Below are 24,254 nucleotides of genomic sequence, written 5' to 3'. Positions count from 1 at the left end.
GCTGCTTCTCCCAGGTTGGTCTCACTGGACCTTCTTCCGCATCGGACGGTGCTGGTCCTTCAGCCCTTGGGACCCTCTGCCGCCCTGACTTCCAGGTCTTGTGTGTGTCCCCGGGTCCCTGCCCATTCTCCTTGTCCCCCGTCCTCCTCCCCACCTCTTCACTCACCCCTGACGCGGATGCGCACGTTCTGACCTTGGTTCTTCTTTCTCCATGTTTCTCAGTTGCTGCCTCTTGCTGAAAAATTTGGGATCTCCTTTTGTTGGATATATATATGCTTAGATTATTCCAGATACCTAAAACTCAACATCTCTGACAATAACCCGTCCTCCTTGCAGCCTCCTGCGTTGCTCCCTCGATTTGCTGATCCCCCACTGGGTTCCCCCGATGGATCCTCCTCCCTGGACCACCTCGCCCTGCCCCACCCCGCCCCTGGCAGTTAGTTGTTGGCCGAGGTCCTTCGGTTTTAGTTCTGCGTCGCCCCTTGGCTCCCCGCCTTTCTCTAGGGAACGCCCTCGTTACCTCTGCCTGGACTGTTGGCATCGTTCTGCCTTCAGTCTTTGTCTCTGGCATTTGTTTCCTTCTTACTCAGCACTGGTGCTAGAGCAAGTTCTTACTTCCGACTTGGCAGAACTTGCCCGATTTTACGGTTGCTCCCTCCCCGTGCAGCGATCCTACCTTCTGCTCCGTGTGTCCCACAGGCTCCGTGGTGATGCCCAGACGGGCGTTGTCAGGGGGTCTTCCCTCTGCAGCCTGTCCCTTTGCTCCTGCTGCTTCTCCCTGGACCGCCTGCTGATTTTCTGGTTGTCTGGGAGAGCAGCGGTCTCCAGGAAGCGTCCTCTGGTCAGAATTAATCCTTCTTTATTTTGTTCCCAGATGCATTGTTTGGGTTTCTTAACTGGTGCACGTTAACACTTGTGCCTGCCTATTTATTCACAGAAACGTTGAGTCCCTCCGTATGCCGGGTGAGGGTGACACTTGTCTGTCTGCACGTGTGTCTCCCCCACTAGAGTAGATGTCACGTGAGCACGAGTCAAGTCCCCGAGCATTTCCTGGCGTGTCCTGGCTCTCAGCACCCGCTATGCGCAGGGAAATGAGCAACAACTGGTTTTGAATTCAGTACTGGAATGAGACGCAGCCTGCATTTGCAAATGAAAAATGTTCTCAGCAGAGCAGGCGGAAGTCCTTGCTATGGAGACACGGCAGAGTTATTACCATGTGAGAGGTTGGGAAGTGCAGTTATATTCATGGAGCTTCTGTTTCGGGGTTATTTCCCAGCAGTGATAAGTTGTTATAACGTTGGGAAAATTGTATCATTTCCAGTTGGTACCACAAAGGGAGGCATTATTTATATCTGTGTGTAATAAATTTGGTTGGTTGCTACCGACAACCAACAAAAAAAAATGTTTTTCTCACATTTTCTAAGATGCTGCCAATGGAGCCGGATGCAACGTAACTTTTGAAATGAAGTTGAAACGTTGGTGTGAAAGGCCGTGATTATGGTTAATGGAATTGGGAAGGTGTCTCTCAGGGACATGAGTTACAGGATTTACGTGGTTCTGTCCTTAAGAATGACAGTTTATTCATTCTTCACCCCCGGCCATTTTTAATTTTAGTTTAGAAAATCATTAATCAGTATTGTGCAGTTTCCTAGAACTAGGTGTTCTTAGTGTCAGGTGAGGCTTCATCTGTCAGTCTCTGCTCTCCAAGGGGGATGAATGTGATGCCAAGTGGCCAGAGCGTGGGGCAGGCAGCGTACCTGTACTCACGGGGCGTCTCATGGTGGGGCTCCTAGAAAGATACTTTTGTAGGTAAAAATGGGGTCATACTAGAGAGAATATTCTTGTAGCCCCCATATTGATGAAACATTTTAATTTAATTTTAAAAATATTATTTATTTATTTTTGGAAACAGTTTTTATCTATTTTTGATTCTATAACATAGGGTTAAATTTTAATGTACATTTGGTCCCCAAAGAAAATTTGATATATAGTTTTGTTTGTTGACAGATCATGCCTTTTTTTGGCAGTGAATTTAAAATCAGCATGCATCACTTTTTAAATGAGGAAGAGAGTGTTCAAAATCATCAATATAATTAAATATGGTAAAATTACCTTCAATTAACAATGTGCTGTTATAATTTTTTTTCTTTTTTTATTGAAGTATAGTTGACTTACAGTGATTTAGTTATATGTGTGTGTGTATATATATCTGTATATGTAATATATATATTCTTTTTCAGATTCTTTTCCATTGTAGGGTATGACAAGATAGAAAGAAATTTAAGGTTTGAAAAAAATCACAGAGCTAGATGACAGCTAGGGCTTCTTTCCATTTTTAAACAGCATGCTGTGCTTTTTATGTTATGGAATTTTATAAGAGGAGTTGAGAACAAAACACTAGCACGCACATATGGAGGACTGTTCATATAAAGAGCTGAAATAAAGGAGTAGAGGTTGTTTTCTGTCAATTTAAATAAACTCAATTATTCCAAACTCCAGATCTGATATGATAAAGCAGGACACAATTGTGGTTTACAGGATTAACGGGTATCTGGTCTGGGATGTGTTCTACTCAGTGTGCCAACCCCTTTTCCAAGGGCGATGTTGCTGCCTGGTCCTCTTAGACATGGTGAGCCCTTTGTAAAGGGGGTGCTTCTAAGAGCTAACCCTATGCATCCCAGTGTCTGCTGTCTGTAAGGACATGGCCTGGCTCAAGTGCACCTGTGCTTTCATAGGGTGTAACACACATGCACATGCCACCAGCCTCCAGCCCATCTAAGCACTGACCTTGCTTTCTTTCAGCATTTTGAATAAACTGTCCCATTCTCTCCTGGCCTGAAAGGTTTCTGTTGAGAAATTCACTCATAGTCTTACGGGGTTTCCCTTGTATGTGACGTCTCTCTTTCTCTTGTTGCTCTTAAAATTCTTTCTCTGTCTTTGACTTTTGACTATTTAATTATAATGTGTCTCAGTGTAATCCTATTTGGGTTCAGCCTATTTGGAGCCCTTTTGGGCCTCATGGATCTGAAACGTCCATTTCTCTCCCTACATTTGGGAAGTTTTCAGCCATTATTGCTTTAGATACACTTTCCATCCCTTCCTCTTTCTCTTCTCCTTCTGGAATTTCCATAACACGAATATTGTTTCTTTTCATCGTTTCCCATAATTCCGCCCAGCTTTTGTCTCTTATCCTCCTTTTTTCCTGTTGCTCCTCTGACTGGGGAATTTCCAGTGTCCTATCCTCCAGGTTGCCGATTCTTTCTTCTGCGTGGTCCAGTCTACTCTTGAGACTCTCTATTGAATTTTTCAGTTCGGTTAGTGTATGTTTGAACTCTAGGGCTTTTTTGTTATTATTTTGGTTGTTTTGATGGTGGCTGTTTCTTTGTTGAACTTCTTGTTTTGTTCATGCATTGTTTTTCTAGTTTCATTTAGTTGTCTGTGTGTGTTTTCTTGTAGTTAATTAAGCTTCCTATGGAGGACTATTCTGAATTCTTTGTCTGACAGTTCATAATTCACTCTTTCTTTAGGGTCAGTCATTGGAGCTTTATTGATTTCCTTTGCTGGTGTCATAGTTACCTGGCTTTTCATGATCCTCGGTTCCTCACGTTGGAATCTGTGCGTCTGAGCATTGGGGCTCGTCTTCCAGGCTGTGCAGTTTGCTTTGGCAGAGACGGTTCCTCACCAGTCAGCTGGGCTTGGGTTTCTGGGCGTGTCTGCTGGTAAAGCCCTTGGGCAGGTGGGCCTGCTGTTAGGGTTTATTTGGGGGGAGGCATCTGTTTGAGCTCAGGGGACAGGGATGGGGGCTGTGCCCCGGCCGGGAACAGGTGGACGACGGCTGGCTGGGTTCCTCCCCAGGTGGGGCTGGAGGGCGGGCTCTGCAGTCGCTTGGGCTCTCTGGTCAGGCTCACTGGACGGCCGGGGCTGGGCACGTATTCATAGTGGACGGGGTGTGAGTTAGCTTCCCTCCCTGGCGGGGCAGCAGGCTGGGACCTGGGGCCTGCACAGCTCATTGTTGGGGGCCTGAGTCAGGCCTGAGTGTGCACTGAGGGTGAGGCCCCTGGCTCTGCTCTGCAGACACAGGAGGCCCGCTGTGCTCCCCGTTCAGGTGCCCACGTGCGGAGGGCTGTGGAGTGGGCTTCGCAGTGTCCCCTGTGGTCTGGGTGGATTCCCGGGGGACAGGCTGTACTCGGTGGTGAGCAGGGCGGTGAGGTAGGTCCCCTGCCCGGGTGCAGTGGGCGAAGCAGCTTGAAAGCCAGTAAAGCTCTTTGTTTGTCGTCTTACCTCAAGCTGACCCGCACCCCAGTTCCCTGGCTGAACAGGGCCACTGGCTTTGCTCAAGTGCCGCCGGGCACACCTCTTCCAGGACTGTCCCAGCGCTTCTGGTCGATGGGTCTGGAAGGCTCTCTCTACGTGGGTGGGCTGGGACACAACGCCTGGCGTGGGCTTGGGCAGAGCAGGCTCAGGGCCAACAGAACTCCTCCCTGAGGGTCCGATTCAGGCAGGTATGCACCCCATCGAGCTCCCTCGTCAGACTGCGCCCTGACTTGGTTCTGCAGGTGAGCAGAGCTGCAGGTTGGGGTCCCCACCTGGGTGATGCAGGTGTGAACTCCATCCCGAGATCCCTGTGCCAGTGTCGCGAGCCCCTCCCCCCTCTCCATCACAGTCAGTCCCCAGCATTGTGCCCTCCAGATTCCACTGCAGTCCCCGTGGGGTGAGGTCAGAATAGGGGCTCCCACATAGTGATCCAGGATGCTGGGGGTGAGGGCCGGTTGTCCCCGGGGTCCTCATTTCCCACTGGAGGAGCCTGAGGCTTGGGGAGGCCTGGGGGAGGGGCAGTGTGGTCAGCGTCACCTGCAGCCCCTCCTCTCCCCTCCCACTGTGTCCGTCTGGGCATCTGTCTGGGTCTCTGGGGTGCAGGGGCGGCTTCAGCCTCACCCCCGGGTCTGGGTTCTCTCAGTGTGTCTTGGTCTTCAATAGTCGTTCGTGGTTCTTGTGAGGAATGACCTTCTTCTACGTTGGGGACGACATGGTGATGTCACCCCTCACACACAAGTTTTTCAGGAACGCAGCTGTTGTAGAAAATGAGACATTTATATTTGCTTTGGAGCCAACGCTGCTGTAATGTTTTTGGTAACGCTTATAATTGTGATGTTGTAAAATGCTTATGTGAAAATAGGGATGTTGAATAATCTTACCAGAGAATGTTCAGGGTTTGTCAAATTGCTTTCTGTGTTTAGCAAAATAAAATATCTCATGTCGTGTAGAAATGGCAGCAAATCTTCTAGTGCTGTGATGGCTAACAGACTGTGAGCTCCTTGGTGGGAATCACCCAGAGATGTCGCACTGTTTCCAAACAAAGCAAGGAAATCCATTGATAACAGTTCTCTTAGCCTTATTTGATGGTTAAAGTGCTTTTTAAAATTCTTATACTTTAATAAGTGTATTTCTTAGCAAGAACAGGTCAGTGTGTTGTGATTGATAAACAGTAATTATTAATGTGCATGCTCTGTGGGTCTGTTTTAAACTGTAATTTGATATGATTTTTTCCTTATAACCTGAGCTTAAATTACTTTTTTTTGGTCAATTGTATATATGACTATTAAAGGGAAAAATAATACACATTATTTATTTCTTTTTCATTTACTAGACCAGGGACTGGGTCATATTCTTATTCCAGCAGGCAGCATGCTTCTTGGCATGTGAAGAGGAGCTCAGAACATATTTTTTAAGTGATTAAAAGCCCGCATTACTTCTTCCTGCACAGCTGGTGGAGTTTCGTGTTTGTTATTCCATCAGGTTGCTTTACCGTCTTGAGAGGTTCCGAATGTTTGACTTTGAGGTGTGCCTAACTACCTGTCACCACCAACATGCTTGTAGTTCTGACCTTTCACCGTCTGGACCTTCCTCGGGGACACTTCACAACAAGATAAATGTTAAAATTAACGCTCACAGAGCACTTTTGACGAGAATTCTCCAGGAGCGTGTGTGTATGAGTGTGTGTGTGCAAGTGTGCGTGTGTGTGTGGTTGGTTATAATAATGCTTGTCGAGAATTTTAAAACTGCAGAAAGTAACAAGGAAAGAATATTTACGTTAATCCCACCACCCACGTATAATCACCATTAATATTTTGCTGTTTCTTTCCAATTTCTTTTCTGTGCGTGTGTGTTTGTATATGTAGACACACATATATGCCTATCGCCTTGCATGGAGAAGGGGCTTTATAAGTATGTGAAAAACAAATGTTTTAATATATGTAATAATTTGTATTTTAAAAATTAAGGTCATAAAATATATACTGTTTTGTGTCCTTACTTTGATAATAAATTCTCAAGATATCCCAGAAAATTCTCAAGATATTTTATAAAAAGTATAGTTTTTGACAACTTCATAATCATATATGTGTATACGTATATATAAATAACATTTATTTAACTTTTCTCCCATGTTAGTATTACTTTGCATTTTTGCCGTAATAATGGTGTGATGTCCATTTTCACCATCAGCTTTTATCAGGACCACTTCCTTAGCGTATTAACCCTAGAGAAGGAGTTACTGGAACATAGAATATAAACTTCAAACAATTATTAATCTTTTTTGCCAGATTTTTATTATTTAAAAATGATATTTTTATTGAATTACAAAGGATAGTTATTCATCTAGAAAAGCAGAAAACTGAAGTACAAAGAAAAATGGGAAGAAATTATTTATAATCCCGGCACCTAAAGATGACTTCATTTACGATTTTGATTTACACCATTTTAGTGTTTTTTGTTTCCATTATATATTTTACCAAAAAGGATCATTTTGTTTCCTAAACTTTTTTTCCCCGCTTAGTGTATCATTACTTAGTGTATCATTTCTCTGCCATTCAGCAGTCTTCTGCAATGTAATTTTATGAGCTGTTATTAAAATGACACATCTGTACAGTGCATTTAATCAGCCCTCTCTTCAGTTTGTTTCCAGTGTTTCACTATTATGAAGGGTTCTAGGATAAAGTCTTGGGCACATCACTGTAATTGCATTAAGACAGATTCCTAGGAGAATGGCTGGTTCAAAGTATGCAAATAATTTTTAAGGCTTTTGACAGTTTCCACGTTGCCTTTCGACAGGTTGTACCAATTGACATTCCCACCAAGAAGAGGTAGGAAAGTGAAAGGAGATTATAAAAAAAATTTCAGATCCTTCGCCTTAAAAGTAACCAAATCACCTTCTAGAGAACCTGTGCCTGTTCTCTCTTCTTTGAGGGGGGCTGGGGGCGCCCGTCCTGCATGCGTGTCATCAGTGGTCGGTGATGGGGCATGTTCATAAGTCCGTTCTAACCCAGGAAAAGCTGGGGACGCGAGGTGACGTGATTGTACCAGATGCTCACAGAACGCCAGCGATAAGGCTCCTTCCTGTTGGTTGCTTGGTCTTCTGATCATCGGTTTCAGTAATGAGCCTGCTTCTTGGATTTATCTTCAATTGCATAATTTTTCAGTCACTAACTGTCTCAAGAACAGCCCTTGTGTTTTCTCTTCCAGCCCCTGCGGTGGCCACGCGTGAGGCCTGGTCTTGGGAGCAGTACTTGAAGGAACAGGAGGCCGTGGCAGCGCCCGTTGAGCTGTTTTCCAAGGTGAGCAAATCCCTGAAGGTCTTACAGTTTTGCAGGGAATCAACACGTAAGAGAATCCATTGAAATGAAATCGTTTGCCTAGATAGCATACCGACTTATTTGATTTGTAGGCTTTGCTGGAAAGTGACATAACAAAGCTGATCCAAGCCTTAGTGATTCCGTGTGTGCTCTGGGGCCGGCCCGCCTGGGTTGAAACCTAGCTCTGCCACCTCGGGCAGGCCATCCAGTCTGTCTGTGCCTCGGGGTCCTCGTTCGTAAAGCAGGGGAATCACCGCACCTGCCTCCTTGGGTTGCTCTGCGTGTGAAGGACGTCGGATATAACAGGCACGTGGTAGGCACCAAGCGTGAGTCCTTCTTCTTCTTCGCTGATGTTACCTGCATCTGTCCACCCAAGGATCAGTGCCAGACATCTGTTTTGATGTGTTGCATGAAGTGGTGGGTCAGGCAGCATGTTGGAGGGGACAGTGAACCCCCTAAAGCAGGTTGTCCCTGACTCTAGGGACGCCCGGAGCAGCCCCGGTAGACTCGCTCCACCCAATGACTCCTGGCACCAGGGGCTTGCAGCTCCGGGGCTCATCTCCACCAAGGTACCAATCCTTCCAAGGCCCTTTCTGTTCTTCTTGGGCTGTGTTTTCATTATTTCAGGGGCGATCTGTATAAAAAAAATCGCATCAGATTTGCATCATTATATTGCATTTTAACCAGCAGAGAGAAGCTAAAACTTTTTATTTGCTTCACTTTTCATGGCATCTGTTGAGTTACTTGTAGTACGTTTTATTACGTGAGAAGGCTAGCAGTTTTAATCTAGGACATGGCAGTAGAACCGGGGAGAAGAGGTGTAGCCAACACGGAATGAAAGCAGAGCCAGGTGTTGGCACCTCACAATTTAAGACATACTGAATATCACCTTGTGGGTTCTCTGCCCAGTCCTCATACCAGATGCTTCCAGGGAGCTTTGGAAAACATGGACGTGCATGTTCCTGAGACCTGCTGAACTAGAACCTCAGGGTGTGGCCGGGGAGGCCATGGGTTGGAAGCCTTCTCGGGGCTCCTGTGCGCGGGTAGAGGTCCCCTGGGGGAGAAGGCTTCAGGTCTGTGCAGGTTCTGCTGAGGACTCGGGTCCTGCTGCCCCCACTGCCGTCACGTGACAAGACTTAGGGGGTCCGTTCCACTAAGCGTGTAAGTTTCTGAGGTGACAGGACACACAGTGCCTGTTCTCAGTGTGCTCTTGTCACCAGCTGTGTTGAGTGGCTTCCGGAAACCTCTTCTTACTTCTGAGTGTGGATGCTGTTTACAGAGGGTTGGCTTTGACCAGGGTGACCCAGTGTAACTTGCAGTAGCCCTTTCCAGCTCGCCCCGTGCCGTCTCATGCCCTTCCTGCAGTGGTTACTCCAGGTCAGAGGGTAGAGGGCTCAGGCGAGGAGCCAGCGAAGGCCTGTGCATTTCTGTGACCTCCAGGGGCAGATGTAGCCTAGCTGGGGTCCAGGATGCAAGAACACAGGCCAGGCTTGTGACCCGATGGCTGTGCTTGGTGAGATGACCGTCCAGGATCTCAAGGCAGCCAGAAGCCACGAAGGCGGAGATTGACCAAGAAGGACACGGTGTCCTAGGAATCAGACCTGCGTGTGTCCTCGGACCAGGACCCCAGGACAGGGATCCTCTCTTACCTCCACCAGGATCCTCTGGGACTGAGTCCGATGTTTGGATGTCGGGGGTGAAGTGTGTGTGGTTCCCAGGGCAGGGCGAGTTCTGGCCGATGGCAGCAAAGTGCTAGATCCCCGTCCAGCTCCCGCCTTCTCCCCTCATGTCAGCCAGTGTGTGTTCACTTTATTTCTCAGACTTTCTTCTCTCAGATCCTTTAAGGTCCATCAACTCACGCAGGAACTCCTGCAGAACAGAGTTTCTCCCCAGATTCCCCTTGCGTCCTAGGGCTGACTGAGGCACCTCCAGGGCAAGTGTGGGATTTCTGTCCTGAAGTAGATCCTGATGCTGCGTTGGGGACCGTGTAGTGATGGGCTGTGGGCCATACAGCCTCCCCCTTGACCTTCTGAGACCCAACACAGTTGGGGAGGGGAGCAGGGGGCAGGGCACACCATCTGCATGGTTCCTTGGCTAAAACTATGACTTCCTCAAGCTTCTGAACTCTAACCTCTGTCAGCTCTGAAGGTGACAGTAAGGCATTAGCACAGGAGGCAGCCGCCACACCTGATGTGGTGGCAGCCTTTCCCTTCACTCGGAGTTTCACCGTCAAGCCACTCATGTGTGGCTTCACAGTGAAACTCAGGCTCCGTGTGTGCAAAGAACCACGTAAGACCTGGACGGAAACACTAGTGTGCTTGTGACACGGACTCTTAAAGTTTTGCCATCTAGTTGGGGTGCAAGATATGCCCAGAAAACGTGATAACAGCACGAGGGAGAATTGTTGATTGTCCTTGGAATATGCAAGTAATGAGCTTACTAGGTGTTTTGTGCTGAGATGGGGCTTCGTCCCCCCTGCGTGTGAAGGGGAAGTCACCACCTATTACATCTGGTTTGTCCTGAGGACGGAAGATGTTGCCCTAACTGAGCATTTGTACATATATATATATGCTCTGTATATGTTATATATACACGATACATATATTATGTGTGTGTGTGTGTGTGTGTGTATATATATATATGTAAGATGAAGTAAGCATGGTTTATGATCGAAAATAGGTTTCAATAGAATAAAAAAGGCAGATGGTACATGCCAGCCTTCCAGGCAGGAGGATCAGACTGAACTCAGTTTTGTGTTGGTATTGTGCTCTTGCCTATTAATGTTCATCTTCATTGTGCAAATATTATAACCATGGTGTTCAGGTCAGCCAGCTGAGATGGAACTCTTCAGCTTTTAATAGTGAAATGTTGAAAATAAAACTTAGAATAGTTTGCATATCCTGAATGGAAAACTACTCAAAAGAGTATTGCTTTACTTTTAATATATAGTTTCCATTCTAATAGTCAAGTTTTAGAAAACATACCAATGACACACACACACACACACACACACACACACACACACACACACACACTGTCAATTCTGTCATGAAGAACAGATACGGATTCTGCCAAGAAAATGTGTGGGTATTTTTAAAGAAGAGTACACTTATTTCATTTGCATGTGGTTTTTTTTGCATCTTGTAGGTCTATTTTAAATATCTTTTTGTACAAGACAAAGTTTTTCATTTTTTATAATTTATTTTACCATCTGGAGTAATGAGTATACAAGGATGTAAACACCTTCTGTTGACGTAGAAAATTTAAAAACATTTTCTCTTCATTACTGGTGGAATGTGCCAATCTCGATTTGATTTAAACTTTAAAAGATTGTTTTGAGGTTGGTTTTAAAAACTTTCCTCTGTCCTCTCTCCCTGACAGTCATCTCCTCATCAGACGTGTCTCCCTAAAGCCTTCTTCCTTCCTGTCGATCGTCACAGGTCCACACCTGTCGGCCTGGAGTCGAGGCCCCGGGGTCTGGCCCGTCCACACGGGGCTTCTCCGGGCCTGTGGGGCTGGTCCCCACGCTGGCTCCGCTTGACTATTCCATCTTTATCCGAGTTTGCAGGCCTTTGTGTCTCTCTTGTTCTTTAAACCTCATGGGTCCGTGTCCCCCTCAGACCCCCCTCTCTCATGAAGCTGCCCTGGCCTGCCCACCCTGCCCTGTCCGCTCGGACCTGCCAGGCGCCTCCATCTGCACATCTGCAGGGCGGGGGACGGGACAGGAGTAGCATGAAGACGGGACCCAGATCTCCACCTGGGGTCAGATCACTGTCGGGCTCCAACTGAGGGAGCACAGCCGCCCTGGCTCTGAACTGCCCTCTGGGCACAGGGAGCCCCACCAAGCCCCACATCCCTGCTGTCCTCGGCCATCCTCCTGGGACGCTCAGCTTCTTATCCCCAGGCAGGTGTTCCTGTCTCCAGCCGGCATGGGGTTGCCACGTACATTAGGCCCCTGAAAAGCAGGGATACTTGCACATTTTAAAAATAATGTGGTATTTCAGAACAAAATGAAAGTAATCATGAGAAAGTTAAAAGTCTCTTGGATGTCTTCATATATCTTTTATAGTTTAGTAATATAGTTCTAATTTGAATTCCATGTGGCTAGGTGTTGTATTAATTTACTTTTTCTGCTGTAACAAATTACCACAAACAGTGGCTTGAAACAACACAAATTTATTATCTTAAAATTCAGAACGTCCCAAGTCTAAACTGGGGCCAGCAGGGCTGCATTCGTTCTGCAGGCTGTGGGGAGGATCTATTTCCTTACCTTTTCTAGCTTCTGGGGGGCCACCTGCATCCCTTGGCTTGTGGGCCCACGTCACTCCAGCCTGTTTCCATCCTCGTGTCTCCTTCCCTGGTCCTTCTACCTCCCTCTTATAAGGACCCTTGTGATGGCATTGGGCCACCTGGACATTGCAGGACCTTCTCCCCATCTTCAGATTCTTCACTTAATCATGTCCACAAAACCCCTTTTGCTGTGTGAGATACCAGCATTGCAGGTTCCAGGATTAGGACCTGCACATCTTCGGGGGCCACTATTCTGCCGACCACAGGTGCCATCTCCTTTCCATTGCTGGTGCTTCTCTGTCCCTGCGCCTGGCCCGAGTGACTTCTTATGGGTCTGCTCCCTCGCCTTATCCTCCCATGATTCCGCTATCCCCACCTGGGGTGAAACAAGCGTTGCAGCATCCTCAGTGGCTCCAGCCCAAATGTACACCTGCTCCCCCATGGCCTCTGCTTCCCAAGAGCCTTGCGCGCTGTGGCCAGGCCTGGCCGCCCTCCAGGGCCTCGGTCGGTCGCCCCCTGTCTCCTAGGAGGGCGGCTCTCTGAGGCATCTTCCCTCACTCCCGGCAGGAGGCGGTCACCCCTGGGATGGATATGGTGAGACCCTCTTGGCTTCCTGTCACCAGCCTTCACTCCCTGCACCGCCCTTCCTCCTTCCCCTGTTGCCCTGGACGAAGTTCCCTCCTCCATCTGGCATCCCTTTACCTGTGCGCCGGCCCCTCCCAGTCCTGCTTCCGGGGAGATCACGGGTCCGCTCCATCAGTCCTCAGCCTCCAGGTTACAAACACGCCTGTTGATTCCAGCTTGAAGACGAACACTGCCCCGGGCTCTGCATTTTCCTCTCCATTTTATCTCCCGAGTCCGGTGTAACTTCTTTTTTTTTTTTTTTTAATTAATTTATTTATTTATCTTTGGCTGTGTTGGGTCTTCGTTTCTGTGCGAGGGCTTTCCCCAGTTGCGGCAAGCGGGGGCCACTCTTCATCGCGGTGCGCGGGCCTCTCACTATCGCGGCCTCTCTTGTTGCGGAGCACAGGCTCCAGACGCGCAGGCTCAGTAGTCGTGGCTCACGGGCCCAGCTGCTCCGCGGCACGTGGGATCTTCCCAGACCAGGGCTCGAACCCGTGTGCCCTGCATTGGCAGGCAGATTCTCAACCACTGCGCCACCAGGGAAGCCCCGGTGTAACTTCTTAAAATTTCAGGCTGCGTTCTCTCTTTCCGTGGTTTTTCTAACCTTTTCCTCCTCTAGCCTCTGCATCCTGACCTTTCCTCCCATCGCTGCCTGATGCTCCCCCTCAGAAGTGACCCCCAGGATTTCAAGTCCGACACGTGCTCAGCTTCATCTTACACCTCCCCCCACCCCAGCACCCTGTCCTTGCTCAGCCCCTGATGGTGCTCAGTCCGGCCCCCTCCTTGCAGGCCCTTCCTCCTCCTGTGATGTAGTCTGAGGCCCGTTCCCTGTGGCTCCCCGGGCACCTCATCATCTCCTGAACCCCGTTCCTCCGGACGCACCGGGTTCCTGGTCTTGGGGCTCTTCCCCTCCGTCTCCCTGCCTGCACCCCCTGCCCCTGCGATGGCACACAGCTCTCCCGCATGCAGCGCAGCTTGCATCCCCGGCCCCTTGTCCTGGGAGAGGATGGCGGGGGTCCTGCCTCTCTGTGCCCAGTGTGTGTTCGGTGGTCTAGTCAGCTCAAGTTCACCTCCTAATTCTTCAGTATCTTCTCTGTGTACCTACCACTCCTGCCTTAATTTAGGAATAAGCCCTGCTTTTTTTCCCCACACAGATTGTAGCTCAAGTTTCTTAAATGCTCTCAATCCCGGCTGGCCCCGCCGTGAACCTTTCCTGCAGGTGGTTGCCGGACTCATCTTTGTAAAGTGTGGTTCTGTTTATCGTTTGTGTACTGGGTGTGTTTGACCACGTTAGTTGTCATTCTCTGGGATGACGGGTAGGTGTATTTTGCCCCTTAGTGGAACTGTAATCTCCTGGAAGACTGACTGGGCTTCCTTCTTAATTCCTCTCTGCGTGTTGGTTCTCTGGGAGAGGAACACTTTTGAGCGCCTTTTATTTACTCAGGGCTTTTCATAGGCTGCCTCATCAAGTCCTTCCAGCCTCTTCCCCGCTCACTGTATAGAGAAGGGGCCTGTAGTGCATTCTTCTGACTCTTAGTTGATTTAGCTGAAAATGGCAGTCAGCATCACCCCCTCTCCGGGACCGCTGAAGAATCACATACGATGTACATAACATGTTTAGCATGATACCGTGTCTGACGTGTAGTTCACTTAACTAAATGCCAGCAACTCTTCAAAGCACTCTTCTCTTGGCTCCCAGTCCTGTCCTCCCCGGAACCGTCCCTTGTAGGGAATGCCAGCCGGACCTGCTCCCCAGCCCTGCTCTCTGGGCCCTGCTCTCTGGGCCCTGCCCCCCGGGCCCTGCTCCCCAGGCCTGCTCTCTGGGCCCTGCTCCCCGGGCCCTGCTCCCCAGCCCTGCTCTCCGGGCCCTGCTCTCTGGGCCCTGCCCCCCAGGCCCTGCTCCCCAGGCCTGCTCTTTGGGCCCTGCTCCCCGGCCCTGCTCCCCAGGCCTGCTCTCTGGGCCCTGCTCCCCAGGCCTGCTCCCTGGGCCCTGCTCTCCGGGCCCTGCTCTCCGGGCCCAGCTCTCCGGGCCCAGCTCTCCGGGCCCTGCTCCCCGGGCCCTGCTCTCCGGCCCTGCTCCCCCGGCCCTGCTCTCTGGGCCCTGCTCCCCAGGCCTGCTCTCTGGGCCCTGCTCCCCAGGCCTGCTCCCTGGGCCCTGCTCTCCGGGCCCTGCTCTCCGGCCCTGCTCTCCGGGCCCTGCTCTCCGGGCCCTGCTCCCCGGGCCCAGCTCTCCGGGCCCTGCTCCCCGGGCCCAGCTCTCCGGGCCCTGTTCTCCGGGCCCTGCTCCCCGGGCCTGCTCTCCGGGTCTGCTCTCTGGGCATGCTCCCGGCAGGTCTTGCCTGGATGGACATGGAGACGCCCTTGGCTACCCTCCGTTGCACCTGGCCTGCCAGCCGAGGTGTCGTCCTCTCCATGTCCCGACCCGCACACCTCGGGGTGTGTGCCCAGGCTACAGCCCACCCACCATTGGAGCTTCATCTGAAATCCTATCTTTGGCAGGTGCTGGCCTTCCAGCCTCTCCCTGTTACCCTCACACTTGAAGACGTACTGACTTCCTTCATGAGGAAGAGCAGAGGTATTTCCCCAGGTGACCTCCTTCGTCTCCTCAGCGAGGCAGAGCTACTGTCCTGACTTCCAGACTCAGGGTGCCTGCCCGTCCTCCTGTGGCTCCCTTGGTGCCACCTGCACCCCCGATGCTCCGCACTCCGGGCTCTACTCTGCCCCCCACCCCTCCTGCTGTCCCTGACCATCTGTTAGATGATTTCGGAAAGAAATGCTTTGTGTCCTGATAAGAAAACTCCAGCCAGCTGTAGGATGATGGGCGGGGGGTAGCCAGTGAGAAAAGACTCCTTCCTAATTTATCTCCTGATGGTCCCGAATACAAGGCACCTTGTGCGGACACATTCCCACTGTCTGTCCTTCCTTACTTGAAGTCCTAGCAGGAGCAGTGAGTTTAACTCACCCTCTCCCTAAATTTAACATTTTCACCCAGACCTGAAGTATATTTAAACATCTGATTTTTCTAAATATGCCAGTACGTTAAATAGAATCTGAAAAATGTGTGTGTGTGTTTTGTTTTCAATAAAGCCTGGATTTGTGTGTAGTTCCGCAGTGCCGAAAGACGCTGCCGTGAACATTCACATTTGGTGTAACCCCGTGTGGAACTATTTGAGAAACCTAGACCCTTTCCAACCAAAACAGTTCAGTCAGATGTCAGGTTTTCTGTGCTTTGAACATGTTTCCAAAGTACTTGATAATCACTGAGCGCCCCTGCAGAGTTTTAATGTAGATCCGTCTTAGCTAACACTTTAATTTATTTATTTATTTATTTATTTTTGGCTGTGTTGGGTCTTCGTTTCTGTGCGAGGACTTTCTCCAGTTGCGGCGAGCGGGGGCCACTCTTCATCGCGGTGCACGGGCCTCTCTCTGTCGCGGCCTCTCCCGTTGCGGAGCACAGGCTCCAGATGCGCAGGCTCAGTAGTTGTGGCTCACGGGCCTAGCCGCTCCGCGGCATGTGGGATCTTCCCGGACCGGGGCACGAACCCGTGTCCCCTGCATTGGCAGGCAGATTCTTAACCACTGCGCCACCAGGGAAGCCCAGTCTTAGCTAACACTTTAAATATTAGTCACGAGCCACGTGATGACCATGCATGGCTTTATACACTGTAATGAAATTCCTCATTATATCGTGAACTTGGGTATGCTGAGGATCACATGACAGCCTTAGTTCATATGCTTTTTTTATTTGCCTCAAGTGTTTGCTTGTCTGTCTACCTATTTGTTTTTGTCTTCTATCTGTATTGTGTTGTCCCCCAGTTTTAAGATAACTTCGTTGGTGTTTAACAATTCTCCCCCAGAAAAACCAAACATGTTTTGAAAACAGTTATACTCAGATGTTTGGTTGGGCTTTAAAACACAAGGCACGTATCGAGGGCAGGGAAAGAAGTGTGTGTGCAGACCAGAATGTGGCCTTACACCATGCAGTCATTTAAGCCGATTGCTTGCTGGGACTCTGAAGAACAGAGCGAATTCCCATTCATGTTCGTTTCTCATATTCTCCAAAGCTCTCAGTTATGGAGCAAAACTGAAGCTGCATCCTGATCTCGGGTGTCAGAGCCTTTTCCTTCTCTTGGAATCCACTCCTCTGAAACGGTGGGACTCAAAGGTCCCGGGCTGTGAAGCAGTTCAGATCTGAAGCGGGGGAGCCAGACAGATCAGGCGCTTTGTGTTCTTGGGAGGGGCCTGAAGCCCCCGTCAGGGCGGCTTATCTGCATTTCCAGCTGGGAGCCCAATGTCATGTTCAGAAGAAGGGAAATTAAAAGAAGAAACTAGTGGCGTTTAGAGTCAAGGGTGGACCGTTTCATGGCTCTTTTCCTGTGGTTAAAGGAAATTTATATTAGAAGTATCCTCATCTCTTTTCCCTGGGAGAGTTTAGTTATTCAGGAAAAGAATATATGGGTTTATTGTTTTAGACTGTAGGCTCAGAGGATTTGTGGAATCCACTCAGTGACGGCCAGTGAATTATCAGATAACTTCAGGAGTTATTTTTAAAAGTTCTCTCTATGCAGTTCTTTATTTTATACTGTGTGGGTTCTTTTTCTTTGTTCATAAAGATCTTTGTTAGACTGAAGCTGCTTAAATTCAGCAATATTTCACCCGCTCTGATCTGTGCTTTCTTTCTGTTTCTTGGACTATAATTCAGTCAGTGGTTAGGTTAGGGTCGCTGGAGACACACACACACACACACACACACGTACACGCACACACACGCACCAAACTTCTTATTATCAATAGGTCAGTGGGCTCCAGGGAAATGAGAATTTCTGCATCTGAGATTACAGTAGAATAGATTCACAAAGAAACAGTAGGAATTCCATTTACTAACTTATTAAAGTGCACTTTTGTTGTGCCATGCATTCTGTGTTCTCTGTTTGTAGGATCCTCCTGGTATAATCTTGATAGCAGTTTGGGATTCAAAATTAACCTACGAAAAACGTTCAGAATAACGAGGACGTAGTCTCTAAGATGAGAGTTTAAAAATACGCAATCAGCCATCCTTCACTGCCATCTTAACTGAAGCTTTGCAGCCAGTTATGTTTAATTAGGTAGGGGATGATTTTTCTCCATTAGCCTATCAAATAGGTGGCAAAAATAGGCGTCACTTTGAAGAAGCAGAATCTGAAGCAGGTCTTGCTGCCTCACCTGTATTTCCATGATGAGCTTCTGTGTTCTGCTTATTGAAGTTTCCTAAATCGGTTATTCAGTCTGTGGCTTGATTAATGGCAGGTTCCTATAAAGGACAGCCGTGCAGCTCTTGGTCTTTTTTTGGGGGGTGGGGGGGTCTTAGACCCCTTTGAACATCTAATGTAAGCTATTGATCATCTCCTTAGAGAAGTGCTTGTATCGATTTGTGCACAAAATTTTATATAAAATTCAGAAGGTTTCCAGAACCCTTGAATACATCATGGACCCCACTTCTCCACCATTAAGAACAGCTACATTAAACAAGAGTACAAAACAACAGTGTGTGTGTATATGTACGTGAGTGTGTGCTGTGTGTGTATTTTTCAAGTTCTCCATTTTCTCCGTGATTAAAACAAGAGGGAGTCAGAAGGGGTTCTAATATTCTTGGTAGTTTCCACCCTTAGCTCAGGTGAAAATCATAGTTTCTTGAGGAAAAAGCAAGGAAGGCATTTCATAACCTTTCATCGTGTGCAGTATTTCTTGGTGAAGACACTTCTAGGATGAAAGATTCATTGCAAGATGCCCGGGAGAACATAGAAGCTATAGTAATGCAGCAGAAAGTTGGAATTGAAAAGCAGGTACAGAAGTAGAGTTTTCATGAGCTGCTCATCAAGTCCTTGGAGGTCTCAGTAGATACTGATAACTTTATAAAAGTAAACATGATCACATTTTGGAAAATATGGAGATTTCTTTCCAGCCTGAAACCTGGGTGTCAGTTGAAATTCCCCACCTTCCTCTCCTGTGCATCCGGTCAGTCAGCAGGTGGTGCCCATTTTACCTCCCAGATACGTACGGAGCCTGGCCCCTGTCCCCACTCCCAGCTCTTGCTCTGCGTTTGGTTGAGGGCCTCATCACCATTGTTCAGGCTGTCGCAACATTCCCGAATACAATATCACTTCGCGGGTAAGCACAGACCAGGGTTTGAATTCCAGCTCCAGGTTTTTACTGACCAGCTGGGCCAATGGGGCAATTTGTGAACCTCTCTGAGCCTGTTTCCTTGTAGGTGACGTGGGGATTGTAACAGTCCCAATGCAGGGGTGCTAAGGCTTAAATGAGCTGAGTTAGATGCTGTACATGGTACATGGCAAATTCTCAATTATTAGTAGATATTAAAAGCCTCCTTTCCCATCTTTTCTACCTCTAATTTTACTACGTTTCTAATTAATTCTCCACATTGCCACTAACAAGATCTTAATAAAATGCAATAATGTTTTTTTTTTCTTCCCAGTGACTAAAAGCTTTTGCTACTACTTCATTGACTAAGGATAAACTAAAAGGTCCTTAACAAACCATGCAAAGCTTCTCGTGACCTGGGTCCTGCCTATTTGCCTAGTGTCTTCATCACTTGATCGTGTGTGTGTATTGATCTTTTTAAAAAAATTACAATGCCATTAAAAATTCTAACAAGACAGAAGAGTATAAAAATAAAAGGCTTTCTCTCTGTCAGTTCCCCGCTCTAGGTGAACCACTCAAAATAATGTGATGTGTGTCCCTCCAGATCTGTGTAATGTAGTTATGTAGATATATGTGAATAATGTCCATATAAATGGTTGCGTGTTCCTCGTCTGTTACTTGCTTTATATTTATCAGTACCTCATGGCCATCATGCTGCCTCAGCAGATCCGGGTCTGTGGCTTGCTTTTATTCAGTAGCTGACTGAATTCTGTTGTATTTTTTTTTTTTTTTTTTTTAAATTTTATTTATTTATTTTTGGCTGCGTTGGGTCATCGTTGCTGCGCGCGGGGGCTACTCTTCATTGCAGTGCACAGACTTCTCACTGCGGCGGCTTCTCTTGTTGCGGAGCACGAGCTCTAGGCACGCAGGCTTCAGTAGTTGTGGCGTGCGGGCTCAGTAGTTGTGGTTCGCGGGTTCTGGAGCGCAGGCTCAGTATTTGTGGCGCACGGGCTTAGTTGATCCGCAGCATGTGGGATCTTCCCGGAACAGGGCTCGAACCCGTGTCCCCTGCATTGGCAGGCGGATTCTTAACCACTGCGCCACCAGGGAAGTCCAATTCTGTTGTATTGTGTCTAATTTCTCTCCATCTAAAATTATTTTTATATGTGCTATTGTGGTGGGAATATAATTCCATTTTCCTCCCCAAATGGATAGTCACGGGTCCTGATGCCATGTGTCCTTAACTCTCCTGATTGATCCTATAGTAAATTCCCGCACATGGGGTCTGGCATTCAACATGGCACTGTTTTCAAACTTTTGGCACCTGGGGATCATCTATTGGTCATGTAGCACATACTCAGACCTCCAGTTTTTAATATCTAAAAAAGCTCATCCCAAGTTTTCACTATAAAATAAAAGCTTAAAAATTATGATATCTTTAGTGTTGCCTATAACCTTTCAGAATGACCTCCCATAGTGACTAACTGCCCGTTAAAAACAGACACACACTGTGATCTCAGGCACATTACATAACCACTTGTGGCCCAGTTTCATCATCTGGAAAATGTATGCTTACTTCATAGGGTTTTTCTTGATGATGTAATGAGTTAACGTTTGTGAAGTGCTTAGAACAGGGTGTGGCCCAGTTCTGTGCTGCACAAGGGCTTGTAGCATAGAAGGCCCCTGTATATGGCTCGATGAAGGGTAGCTCAGCTTTGTAACCATCCTTGTCATTCTTTCCTCTTCATTTCTGTTTAGTGAGAAAGTTGCATCGAACCATTCCTAGGTTTTTAGCTGTGACAGCAAGTGTTAGTGGTTCTTCAGATACATGCGGATTGTCCTGGATATTCAGATAGAACATGAACCCAGACTCATTTTGTTTTATCAAATGCTATGTTGACACATACCATGCTCAAAACCTGGCAGGTTGAGTCTCTCTGCTTCAGAGAGAGCTGCAAATGCATTTTGTAACTTCCTCTTTGATTGTGTTTGTCTCTGGAAAATGTTTTTCTCACGTTCCCTTCTGCAGTATTTGAATTTTTTTTTTTTTTACTCTACCAATAACATAATTGATTTTTCCCCCATTGAAGAAAGAAAATTGTCAAGTGTTGACAAAAAGCTAAATTCTCTGTGGTCAAGCTGTTTATATCACAGTTTGCCTACATAAGACTTCCTGATGGCTCACCTTTCACGTTTAAAATTGTGACATTTCAGCCCTGAAGGTACACATTGAGATGATTTAAGATTTTGAAGATGTTGCTGAGATAAACCATTTAACGAGGACGCTGAACTCATGGCAGTGGTCTTTGGTGTTATAAGAAATTTAGTTTTTATCGTCTGCGTGTAAAATTCCTAGGAACCTCTTTCCCTCTGACAGCCATCATGTGGGGACTGAGAAACCGCTGGCCTGTGGCCCTGGCCCGGCCCTTTGCAAGCTCGCTAAAAACCTGTGCCTCAGTAGCTGCGATTCCATCCCATGCCGTTTCTCCCATTTCTTTCAATATTGAATTATGATCAGGGGAGTATTGTTGGCTGCCAGCTCCTGCCTGTGAATAACGTAGGATGCTTGTCGACATTCAGATGGCGTCGTCCACTTAGTGTGTAGGCGCTCTTCTGTGGGGCACGTATTTCACTGATGCTCTGCTGGTGCTGGTGGCCACCGACCTTATGCAGTCTGTGTAGTGGCTCAGAAATTGTCATCACAGGATCATCTCTCTGCTCTTGCAATGGGGCTCTCGGTGATAAACAGGTATATCTACCAACTGCCCAAGAGTTGTTCCCACTGTGCACTTGTGTGACTTTGTCTACCCATGGAGCAAAGACCTGCTGGCACACACCCGTGAACACGATTGTATTTCATAAAGGAATTTTGCCTAGAGCCCGTCTACTTTTCTCTAGGCATGGTGTTTTGTTTTTCTTTGTTTTTTTCTAGTGCTCTGACTCATTTTATTTTTAAATAATAGTATATCATTTGTATCTACTTTTGATGTGAGGTATGGAACTTTGAATAATCCTTCTTCTCCAACATTAGTGACAAAATTCATCAATTTTATACTAGAAAGCATTATTTTGCAACTGTTTGGAGAACAGAAAATGACAAAACAAAACAACTTCACTTCCGTACCCAGGAGCACATGGCGCTTCCCTGGAAATGTCCTTGAAGCCTTCTGTGGCCTCAAGCCAGGTTTTGTTTTGCGTTTTGTTGCCACTCTGTCCCCTTAGTGGAACAGACAGTTGGCAGGCTTTCAGAAGACTTATGTCCTTACTTATGCTCTGCCACTAAACTGGTGTGACCTTGAGAAAGTCTCTTAACCTCTCTGGGCTTGAGTTTATTTAGCTGTAAAAGTGGTTTTCAGGTCCACAAACCTTATGATTTTTTATGACTGAATTTAATGGGCTTATTGTTTGCTCTAAGTGTGTGCTTCCAGTTCCCTTTTCTTCATCATAAAATATAATTTTATAAGCACAACTCTCAATTATGTTCATAAAGTACAAGATTTTTAGAAAGGAAAAACATCTTTACCTGCCATGAATAAACCATCACACAGAAAAGAGATGGAAGACAGGCAATGTTATTTCTCAGTAAATGTTGCCTTTCGGATTGTTAAAATGATTGTCTTGGTTTTTGTTTGAAACCCTCCAAAGACTGCTGTGGCTGCTTGAGCCATACAGGTTCCTTGCAACATTACATAAAAACTCCCAAATGGTCAACTGAGAAGCCATTTTGAAATGCTGACAAGACTGACGTTGCTCGTCCCAGCCTCTTGGCTGTGATTCAATGCCAGTGTCTTGCATTTATCATTCATATGTGATATAATACTAGTTACTCCCCATCCCCAATTTTACATCTTTCAGTTTTGTTAAAACATGAAAAGTGTTCTCTCATTTTCTGCAGCTTCTTAAATTTCCTTTCAGCCTTATTATTATACTCTGCCCCGGTCTCTCCTTCCCCTTTGCTTTTCTTACCCATGTTGTGTGCATGTGTATGTATCTATGTATATGGATGTGGTGCTTTGGAAGTTAACTGAGCCATTTCAAAGCAGTGAACAGGAGGTAGTCACACAAAACTTGTTAAATACAATCTGCTGGAAAACAGAGCAGAAGTGAGAAGAAGACTGGGAGAGTTAAACACACACATGACATTTACTTTTGTAGAAATAAAGTATTCCTGAGAAATCATTCATTCTTGCCATTTCATTTTTGGTTTTTATCAAATTTTTGGATTTTGAGCTGTGAATGTAAGAAAGTTTCTAATGACATTTTACAAGCCAATTCATAAAGATTTTAAAACAATTTCATGTCCTTATAAAAAAAAAAAGCATGTACCCAAGTGTGGAAGAAGGTTGAATACATGCACACAGTGGAGGACAGTGCAGCTTAAAAGAGAATGTGGGCAGTGGCTGTGACCTGACATGGGGTGGTTTCCACGGGACACTAGGAAGTGAACAAAGCCAATGCAAAACAGCCTGTATAATATGCTGTCTTATGTGTAAGAAGGGAGGGAAAAATAAGAATATAAACATAATTGCTTATTTTTACAAGAAGAAACCCGGGAAGGATAAACCAGAAAAGAGTGAGGTTGGTTACCTTTAAGAGGTAGAATGGGGTGGGTAGGACATGGGAAGGAGAGACACTTCTCTGAGTACCTTTTTGTAGAGCTTTACCTTTTGGAAGTACGTTAATATTCTGCATATTAAAATTGAAATAAATCATTAAGAAGTGAAAGAAAACAGAAACAAATGAACTCAGCCATATTTCAGGTGAATCCCATAATTGGACTGAAGAGAGAAGAAAGAATGAATCCAAGTAGTTTATGAACACAGTGTTTATATACCCCATCCTTGGATGGCAGAGCAGGAAGGGAAAATTGCAAACAAATCCTGAACTCTTTTTGTAGGTTTGTTTATTATAGTAGTGGGGGTAAAAGACTTCTGAAACTGCAGTACATACACTATAGGATTTAGTACCTGAGTAAGTGCGTTGACCTTGTTAGAGGAGAAATACAGATATAGATCGAAAAAGACAGAATGAGCCCTCTGAGGATGGATTGAATTAGATGGATCTGTTTGAACTTAAGATTTATCATATATATGTGTATACATATGTGTAAATGTTTATGTATGTATATGTGTTTTGTATGTAACTATAGTGAAGGAATTGCAGAATATTGTAATTGTGTGATCAAAATTAACATCACCAATGGACCAGATGTGATGTCCTTAGAAGAACACATCATCACCCATATGGCAGGCTGGCAAAACAATGCATAACCTGAATCTAATCACAGGGAAACATCAGACAAATCCAAAATGAGGAACTTTCTATTTTAAAAAATAAAGGAGGGAAAACACTGTGTTCTTTAAAAATGTCAGTATTATAAAAGATAAAGAAAGGCAATGGAAAATGTTCCAGATTAAGGGAGACTAAACAGACATGTCAATTAAATTTAATATCTGCCCTTAAACTGAATCCTATTCTGGAGGGAAAATATTATGAAGTGCATTGTTGGATAAATTGGAAAAATTGTAATATGAGTGGAAGATTAGTTAAAAGTATTGAATAGTGTCAAAT

General features: G+C 46.6%; 1 protein-coding gene across 1 annotated transcript in view; it reads left to right on the top strand.

The window, feature by feature from the left end:
- The window catches only part of L3MBTL4 (L3MBTL histone methyl-lysine binding protein 4), a 308,220-nt gene that overhangs the window by 35,977 nt on the left and 247,989 nt on the right, over positions 1 to 24,254 (top strand). Inside the window, exon 4 of the mRNA XM_061169140.1 lies at positions 7,522 to 7,613. Within this exon, the coding sequence (XP_061025123.1) occupies positions 7,522 to 7,613 (92 nt within the window). The remainder of the gene's footprint in view (positions 1 to 7,521; positions 7,614 to 24,254) is intronic.

This window comes from Eubalaena glacialis, chromosome 15 (assembly GCF_028564815.1).
Source record: "Eubalaena glacialis isolate mEubGla1 chromosome 15, mEubGla1.1.hap2.+ XY, whole genome shotgun sequence".
In the NCBI taxonomy this organism is placed as follows: domain Eukaryota; kingdom Metazoa; phylum Chordata; class Mammalia; order Artiodactyla; family Balaenidae; genus Eubalaena; species Eubalaena glacialis.
The sequence above is the reverse complement of the archived record's forward strand: the minus strand, read 5'-3'. Positions and strand labels throughout refer to the sequence as shown.